We start from the raw sequence: 10,437 nt of genomic DNA on the forward strand, positions 1-10,437 counted from the left end.
ACAAGAGAGAGAGAGAGAGAGAGAGAGAGAGAGAGAGAGAGAGAGAGAGAAAGAACACAAGAGAGAGACAGCGAGAGAGAGAGAAAGAGAAAGCATAAGAGACAGAGAAAGAGAGAGTTGTGTTTAGGCCATAGACATGAAGAGTGCTCAGATATGTGATACCAACAAATGCTTTGACACACCATTTTATTTCTACTATATGCACACACACACACACACACACACATTCTCTCTTACTCTCTTACTATCTCTCTCTCTCCCAATTCCAAATGAGATAAAATGAAGAAATTCAAAGATACACAACAAAGAATATCATGATACTTACTTTCTTCTTTTCATCGATAGAATCAAGATAGTTCTCTGTGAAAAGAAAAAAAAAAGCATGGCAAATCAAATGGAAGAATAACAGTTATTTAATTAACGAGATTCTGTTTTTACTTTAACAAGAACAGTTCCACAAAATGGAGCTTTAAATGTTTAAATTATATAACAACAATTATAAATCCATAAGCAGGCATGATTCTGCCAACTTGCCTTAATAATAATATCAATGGTTTCAACTTTTGGCACAAAGCCAGCAATTTTAGGAGGGGTTAGTCAATTACACTGATTTTCAGTGTTCAACTATTACTTTGTCCTCTTCTTGTTTGCTGATAACACAACGTTTCAGCTGATATACCCTCCAGCCTTCATCAGGTGACTTGGGGAAATTTCGAACCTGGGTTCTCATTCCTAAGGTATTTTTCGATGTTATTATTATTATTATTATTATTATTATTATTATTATTATTATGATTATTCAGGTCACTGCCTGGAATTGAACTCATAATAGTAATAGTAACATCGAAGAATACCTCAGGAATGAGAACCCAGGTTTGAAATTTCCCCAAGGAGGGTATAACAGCTGAAACATTGTGTTAACAACAAACAAGATGAGGACAAATATCTGTCAAATGTAAATAATGTAAATAATATAACTATATCAACCCAATTCTTCATTGGTGAAGTTGAAAAGCAAACTGAACCTTTGCCTTTTTTCTTAAAGATGACTGAAGGAGATTTGGCTGTTATTTCTAACAGGCTGATCAATCATTGCTTTGTCAAAAGCATCCTTGAGTTGAATAGGGCTATAATAGAAGACTAATAGTTGTTTTCATGGTTTAGTCTTCAGTAAACCCTAATGAAATATACCAGGAAACGTCTAATGAATTCTTCCTTACTTAAGATTATTAAGTGTGATGAGACATACTAGGCAGCTATTTCTAGCAGAAATAGCAACCACAAAGAGGCTCCTGCATATGTTAGTCAAACTCTAATGTTTGAGTTTGATGTATAAACAATTTGACAAAAGCAATGTGAAGGAATGAGTATCTCTAACTGCATCAAAGCTGATTAAAATTGGAATCCCATCCCTTATACTTTCTTCAAGGTTTAGCTCCAAAATTATTTCTTAGGGTACAGCTAATTACATTGCATCACAGAGAATTCATTAAAATTAATATGGTGCATTACCTTCTTGGACATTTGACGAAGTGACAGGCATTAATGCTTGGCGAATAGCAATTTCCCAGTGATTTGCCTGCTCCAAGCCAACACCACTTTCAGCCGAAGACAACAGACTGTCAGCATTATCCTTTCCATAGCCACAGTCTTCTCCAACGTAGTACATAACTGAAGAGAACCCAAACTCAAACACATGTGGCTGAGATTTTCCAAACGCAGCTATGATTTCTGGTTTTGCATGTTCTACAGAAGATATCTTTTCCAGTGGCATTTCCTATAAAGATATGTATTTATAAATATATATATATATTGGAAAAAATAATAAGGTACTCAGATATCTGGATGGTTGTACATTTACAGATTTTTATTAATATGTCACATGTTTTATAAATATTAGCGCTTGCACCTATTCTTGTAGGTTCTTCAAAATATATATATATACACACACAAACACACATACACATATACAGACACACACACATACATGTACATATATAATGAAAAAACAGAAAAAAGAAAAGATGAGCTAAGTTCATGATCAAAATCATTAGTTTGATGCTCAGAGCTTACGGAAAGAGTTTATGGAAAAAGTTTATTGTGACATTTCAGAAATAGAAGAAAAAGACAATAAAAAATTAATGACAATAATGAAAGGAGCAATCAAGGTGAAAATGCCCATATGAAGCTTGTCAACATGGCATCCACTGACCCACCTTCTCCCTCCACTACCCCAGGGAGGATTGTGAGGTTAAAGCCCTTAAGCACCTCCTTCATTGGTTTCTATCAGAAGTTACTGTCATTAACTTTCCAGTTGGATTCCCGAGAGTAACCAATTGAGACAATGGCTATCCAACCATCTCATCCTTAGTCTACTCCTAGTTGGCTCAGCTTGAAGAATGCATCTTGCAATTCATTCCTGAAACATTCTAATCATATGTCCACAGTACCTCTTGATATGGAGAAGTAGTGGCTCTATCTGGAGTGATTTCCCCGATTTCTGACCTACTCACCCTGTCAAGTATTGTTCCTCCAGAGATCCTTTGGAGGAACTCCAATTCAGCTGCTTGTATTTGAGATCATACTCGTTATTATGTCAGGTCACTTAAAAGTGATATTGGTAACATGTAACCCAGCACAACCAGTTGCATAGTTGTGTCGTCAGTGATGAAACCGGCAAACCCACCAAGTTTGCTTGGTAAGGTGAGTGATACTTGACACACTGCAGCACAAAATCTATACCTGTCAAACAGCAAATGAACTCAGGAGAGTCAATAGTATGCACATATGCAGGTCAAATATGTGTATATGATTAATGGCAGGTTTTCATTTCATTGAAATGCAGCATGGAAGAAATAAATAATCCTCATTTCTACATTTTGAAGTTGAGCAAGCAGGCCAATGACAGGTGATAACAATGTCATTGGGCAAAGATTTGGAATGAAGTTTTGTGGTCTGTTTAGCCACTTCAGAAATTTCCTGCATTCTCTCATAGAAGCTCAGTTATCTTGCCACTGGTTATATTATGTGAAAACAAGACAGTGACTTTGATGTGCAGACAGTACTTATATAAATAAAAAAATAAACTTGTACTAGCCAAGCATTTGGCTAATTGTTAATTAATCTTGTGGTGATTTAGGTACGCTGTGCATTTGCAATAATAGAATGTTGCCAGTTTTGTAGGCTCAGGTGCATCACACAACAGCTGAGGAATGGTGGCATGCATGTTGATTACTGACTGGAAATTAAATAAGTTCATTTCCATGGATTGCTGGGAAACCCCAAGTACTCAACGGGAATAATATATCAAATATATTCTCCTATTTCACTGATATCATGGTTTACTACTTATGTTGTTACACATTTGAATTACCATTATATATATACATGTGATGGCACCATCATTCAAGCATAATCGTTACCAGCGTTGCCTTCCTTGCACTTGTGCCACTGGACTGGCTCCTGTTCAGGTGGCATGTAAAATACACCATTTTGAGCATGGCCGTTGCCAGTACCGCCTGACTGGCCTTTGTGCCGATGGCACATAAAAGCACCCACTACACTCTCGGAGTGGTTGGTGTTAGGAAGGGCATCCAGTTGTAGAAACTCTGCTAAATCAGATTGGAGCCTGGTGTAGCCATCTGGTTCACCAGTCCTCAGTCAAATTGTCCAACCCATGCTAGCATGGAAAGCGGACGTTAAACGATGATGATGATGATATATATATATATACATACACACACACACATATATGCATACACACATATATACACTTATAAAAGTAAGCACACAAACACACATATATATACATAAACATGCACACATATATAAACATATAAGTATATACATGTATAAATATGCATAGATAAATTTACACACATACACACAAAAACACACACATATACACAATACACACACAAGTATCAAATATTTTATAAATATTTACCAAACGTAATGGTTTTAAAAGACCAACAGTAAGAAATATTTATACATTTCAATCAAATCTAACAAAATGAAAAGAATAATTTTCAAAAAATGAATTGAACAGAAAACACTGAAGACGTGTTACCTTATAATATCGTGTGGTTTCTTTATTCTGGTAAAGAGTTATGGTCTTCGTATCCAGTCTCCAGTAATGGCGCTTTCGCTACAAAAGTAATGGGAAGTTGAAAATAAATATAATTGTAACAAATATTAACTTTGTATCAATCAATATATTTTATGAAGAATGTGGTAGTTTGCTTGAAGCATTGTGATAAAGAGGTGCAGACATAGTTGTGTGGTAAGAAGCTTACTTCCCGACCACATGGTTCAGTGTCTTCTATTATATAGCCCCAGGCCAACCAAAGCCTTGTGAGTCAGAAACGTAAAGAGGCCCCTTTCTTTCCCTGAGCGTTTTTTAATACTTTGCATGCACCACGTCTTCACATTGTTGTTTTATTCTTGTGTTTTTTCTTCATCTTTTTGAATTATACACACACACACACACACATATCTATGTGTATGTGTCTTTGAGTCTGTGTTTGAATATGTAGTTGAAATTTTCAATAATAAAAGAACCACGAAAACCTCATTTGGATAAAAATGCATTGAAATTGGAATTTTTGAGAATTTTTTAGACAGTGCAGATTTTGTTTTCTTTTAGTAAAAATTACATACTTGTAACTAATTAATAAGCAACTATATTACAGTGTGCATACACACATATACACATAAATGTACACACACACACACACACATACATACATCCATACATAGTTTAACAGATATACTGATTACTATCTGCATTTATTAATCTCAAATATCCATTTATTGATTATTTTCAACAGGAAAAATTAAAATAGGGCAGTACACCTAAATGTAATGATATCAAGGTATAAAAAGCATGTGATAAAGCTAGGCCACCATGTGATACAGTAAGCCTCTAATGTGGTACAGCTAAACTCCCATGTGATATAGCTTGTCTCTTATGTGACACAGCTGACTTCTCATGTGTTACAACTTGTCTCCCATGTGATAAAACTAACCTCCTATGTGATACAGGTAGTCTCTCATGTACTACAGCTGGCATTCCCATGAAATACAGCTAGCCCTTTCCCATATGAAACAGCTAGATCCCCACCCCACCCCATGTGATAGGGCCATCCTCCCAGACAATATAATCATCACCAAAATTCCTCCTCCTATTTCTGAAAAACAACTTCTGTCTTTCCTTTTTCCTGGTTTATTTATCAACATTTTTATGCAAGGAATCCATGGTTACAGACAAGAAGTCTCAAGGAATTTGAAGGGGAGGGGAGAGAGAGAGAGAGAAAGGAAGAGGGGTGAGAAGATAGTGAGAAGTGTGGAAGAGAGAAAGGAGAGAAGAGTGAAAGTGAGAGGAGAGAGAGAGATAGAGAATAACCGAAAAAGAGAGAGAGTGTGTATGCACTTGTTTGTTGCATGTGTGTTTATTTGAGTGTGCATCTACATAATTGTGTATGGACCTGTATTTATATGAGTGTGCTATGCTTGTGTGTTTGTGTGTGTGTGTGTAAACTTGTATGAATGCATCTTTTCTTTTGTGTATGTGTGCTTCTACATGTATCTCTTCATTACTATGTATACATGTATGCATACAAGTGTGTGTGTGTGTTTATATATTTGAAGCATAACTATAATTATTGATTTCTCATACAATGACACACAATCACAACTTAGCAAATGATGATGGTGGTGGTCACTATATGATGGTGGTGGTGGTGGGGCCATATCATGGTAGTCATGTGTTGCTTCTATTGGTGTGAGGTGGAGGGGGAGGGGCTACAGCAAATTTAATCAATCCATCCCAGTTTGCAATATCTAGAAGGTGAACTATATCAACCCATGGGATTGTTCATGGTAATGGAGGTGGTGTTGGTGAGGATGGTGTTGATGGTGGTGGTGGTGCTGCTGCTGGGAAGAGGAAGAGGTTAAAAGCCAAAATCAAGACTCAGCACTATTTGAACTAAGGAACCTAAAGATATAAAAATTAAATAAAACCAACACAACTTTCTCCTCTGACACTTCCTCTTTGACACTGCTACCACCACTGCTACTACCACCGCCACCACCATCATAACGATCATCAATCAACCACTTTCCATACCAGTGTGGGCTGGACAAGTTGTCAGTTTTAATCTGGGGGTAATTATGTTCCATGAAGGGTTCAGGACCACCCACATCTTGCTGGTGTGTTCCATTTTATGGCATGGTTTCTATCCTCCTAAAACCCACAACTTTACAAAGTAATAGTGGGTGCTTTTCTCATGGCACCTGCACTAGTGAGGTCACCAGACATTTGCAAGACCGCACCCCTGAACTGTGGGATATAGAGAAAGTGTGATAAAGGGACAAGAACAGATGTTTTCCTGAAGAGGAAATACATAGCATCTCTAGCTGGAAAGAGGGAGAAAGAGAGGTGGAGAAGGAATATGTATACACACACATACACATACATCCAGTTTTAGTTTCCACACAATTTCCACTGCCCAAATATCACCTGCAAGGATTTGGTCAACTCAAACTCTAGTAACACTCAGTGGGTTTGAACCAGGAATCTGGAACCATGTGGTTGTGAGCCATGAGGCTCCGGCAGGGGATGGTGGCGAACCCTGCTGTACTCTTTCACCACAACTTTCTCTCACTGTTTCTTCTTGTTTCTGTTGTGCCTGTATTTCAAAGGGCCAGCCTTGTCACACTGTGCCACGCTGAATATCCCCGAGAACTACATTAACGGTACTGTGAAGTGCTCAGCCACTTGCACGTTAATTTTACGAGCAGGCTGTTCCGTTGATCGGATCAACTGGAACCCTCGACGTCGTAAGCAACGGAGTGCCAACAACAACAACAACTTGAGATAAGGGAGAGCAGCTACTATGTTGATGACCTGACACTTTCTTCCACAGAAACACATGTCCACAGCTGTCCTCTTGTCTCTAGACAAGCAATTCAGATTGTCTTTCCCATAATTGCTAACCAGTTTTGGAGAATTCTTGATCCCTTTGGAGTTAGTACCGAATGCGACCAAGTGAATAATTTACTTTCTATGGAAGCTGGGATAATATGAATAAAGCAAGAATTTATTTTGTATGATATTTAATACACTTTTATTTATATATATGTGTGTGTGTGTGTGTGTGTGTGTGTGTGTAAAAGTCACATTCGATCACAGCACCGTTAAGTTAAGCTTCGTGCAATGGCCATACTCGATAACGAGGGGGCAGCCATCACGTATATATGTGTGTGTGTGTGTGTGAGTGTGTATGCACACATACAAACATACACAAACACACACATTAGATATGTATATTAGATTAGATCTAATTTGAGAAATGAAAAATGTGTGGTGTGTGTGTGTGCATGTATGCGTGTGTATATATACATACATACACATTTATGTAAACAACACACATATATATACACAATACACAATAGATACATATATATATATATAGACAGATATATATATATATATATGTAGATAGATAGATATATAGATAGATAGATAGATGAATGCAGATATAGAAATAATGCACACACTTCTTACCTATGTATGTATACATGTGTGTGTGTGTGTGTGTGTGTGTGGATGTATGCAGCTATGTCCATTATTTCATTCACAAAAGACTTAACGAAGATAACAATAAGCCATTGATTCATTCAAATTAGGAAGAATAATGAAAATAATAATGGTGGTGATTGTGGTGGAGCTGGTGGTGGTAGTGGTGGTGGTAGTGGAGGTAGTAGTGGTGATGGTGGTGGTAGTAATAGTAGTAGTAGTAGTGATAGTAGAAGTTGTTATTCGTGTTGTTGTTGTGGTGGTGGTGGTGGTGGTTGAAGTGATGGTATGATAGTAGAGGCATTAGTGATAGGGTTGTGAATGTGGTGGTACTTGTGTTGGTGTTGGTATTAGTGGTGGTGGTGGTGTCAATGGTCGTAGCGGTGTTGGTATTGATGGTGATGGCAATGGCAGTATTGGTAGTGGTGATGGTGGTAGTGGGAGTAATACTGGTGGAGACGGTGGTATCGGTGAAGGTGATGATGGTGGTGATGGTACAGGTGGTGGTGGTGTTGGTACTGGTATGGGTTGTAACATTGATATTGGCAATGATTCTAGTGTTGGTGGTATTGGTGCTGGTATCAATGGTGTTATTAATGATTGTGGTGGAGGTGGTGGCAGCTGTGGCAGTAATTGGATCACAGGATTCACATTGGGGATGTTGGTATTAATGATAATAGTGTTGTTGTTGTTGTTGTGGCCGCAGTGATGGTGGTGGTGGTGTTTTAGCCCCAGGACCTACATATGTTCCAAGACGGCCTACCCATGTCTATCCAGTAATTTTCCCGCACACAAAGAAACCAAAACCAGGATATACAATGCAACCTTTTGAAAGGCTCTCGAGTCTGATTTGAGAGAGATTTGGTTGTGGTTTCTAGTAAATTTATTAACCATGTAGAGACTCCCTTACTGGCATATGATAATGATGTTGATGATGATGGATGTAGTGGTGAGGTTGTGGATGTGATGATGAGGGTAGTGGTAATAGTATTGATAAGTTTAGATGTCGTAGGAGTGAGGACTTTAGCATTGGTAGTGGTGGTGGTGGTGGTGATACTTGTTATGATGTTAGTTATGATAGCAGTAGTGGTGGTAATAAGGGGAAAGTGGTGGTAGTATTGGTGTTGGTAGGAAAGGTAGCAGCAGGTTGTTTTGCAGTTCCTAACAGTGGTGATTGTAGTAGTGCTGCTGGGATTTGCAGTAGTTGCAGTAAAGGTGATAGTATTGGCGACAGTAGCAATGGTGACGATTATTGTTTTTGTTGTTGTTGTTATGATGGTGGTGGTGGTGGTGGTGGGAGCTTAAAGAGAGGAGTACATATATCAGCATATTTCAATAATAACAAGAGCACTCAGAGAGCGCAAACCTCTGCCAAGGCAGCACCAACGTTGTCCTCTCAATGATTGGCCAGAGATGATTTTTAAAATGAGAATATCTGAAATAAAGCTTAACTGCTCTCACAAATGAGAATATTAAAAATGAACCTGACCACTCTCAAAAATTAAATAAAAAACAGGGAAAATAATCCAGAATCTTTGTCCAGTGCTGGATCAATCTAATCAGTTCATGCCAGTCACGAGGCCAAACATCCCTGAAAGTTTCATTAGAATCCATCCAGCAGTTCTTGAGAAATCTTGTTCATGGACAAACAAACAAACATGATTGAAACAACACCTCTGCCTTCGCTAAGGTGGAGGTAATAATAATAATAATAATAATAATAATAATAATAATAGTAATAATAATAATAATAATAATAATAATAATAACAACAATAATCCTTTCTACTATAAGCACAAGGCCCGAAATTTTGGGAGTGGGTATAAGTCGATTACATCAATGATGATGATGATTTCTAAATATTCGAGTTTAATTTTAAAATATTGTAAAAAAGAAAGAAAAATTACATTTCCTTGTAATGAAACAGCATGCATTAATAGGCCATGGTGGTTAACGTGTTAAAGAGGAATGGTGGGGTAATTTTCACGATGGATATAGTGAACAGCCAGAGTCATCCTTTGCATGAAAACAGTTGTTCTTATAACTAACAAAGCTAGAGTGTGTGCCACCCCCAGACCTAACAAAAAATACATATTGCCTACAGCAGACTCAAAAGAGCTACCCAGGGCAGACCGCGCCTTACCACCCCGCTCCTCCCACCAGCTACGCTAGTGGTTCTTATGTAACTCCGCAAGTCAGCAATACCGAGAAAAGCATGAGTGCAACAATTACAGTTTTGTTTGCATTACGAGCACCTCCAACAGTCCTGCTTGATGTCACATCAATATCTGCCGAATCTGTCTTGAACCAGGAGTATCATTCAGTAGCATTGCCAGGATAACGATTTCAGGAAGTGATCCCTAGTAGTTCCTGACTTGGAAGTCTTTTTGAACAGACTAAACAGTTTTGTCCTCATCAACACCTAGAGTTTTTTCGAGGACATTAATATTGTTTAACCTCCATAAGTGCAAAGTGGAATGCTTACTGATTGCATGGCTTGACTGATACAGGACGGTGAGTATCTTAGAGCATTGCAGATGCTATGTGCCCAGTCTTCATCTTTCTATACACACATGGACTGGCTCTTGTGCGGATGGCACATAAAATGCACCATTTTGAGCGTGGCCGTTGCCAGTACCGCCTGACTGGCCTTCGTGCCGGTGGCACGTAAAAGCACCCACTACACTCTCTGAGTGGTTGGCGTTAGGAAGGGCATCCAGCTGTAGAAACTCTGCCAAATCAGATTGGAGCCTGGTGTAGCCATCTGGTTTCACCAGTCCTCAGTCAAATTGTCCAACCCATGCTAGCATGGAAAGCGGACGTTAAACGATGATGATGATGACATGCATGCGCACACA

The 10,437-nt window shown here is 38.3% G+C and overlaps 1 protein-coding gene across 1 annotated transcript in view; it reads right to left on the minus strand.

The window, feature by feature from the left end:
• LOC106882721 (serine/threonine-protein kinase D1) overlaps positions 1-10,437 on the minus strand; it is a 64,140-nt gene that overhangs the window by 33,020 nt on the left and 20,683 nt on the right. The window contains exons 7-9 of the mRNA XM_014933490.2: positions 4,070-4,147; positions 1,513-1,777; positions 326-360 (exon numbers count right to left, since the gene is read on the minus strand). Coding sequence (XP_014788976.1) covers positions 326-360; positions 1,513-1,777; positions 4,070-4,147 — 378 coding nt within the window. The remainder of the gene's footprint in view (positions 1-325; positions 361-1,512; positions 1,778-4,069; positions 4,148-10,437) is intronic.

The sequence above is a fragment of the Octopus bimaculoides genome, chromosome 11, assembly GCF_001194135.2.
Source record: "Octopus bimaculoides isolate UCB-OBI-ISO-001 chromosome 11, ASM119413v2, whole genome shotgun sequence".
In the NCBI taxonomy this organism is placed as follows: domain Eukaryota; kingdom Metazoa; phylum Mollusca; class Cephalopoda; order Octopoda; family Octopodidae; genus Octopus; species Octopus bimaculoides.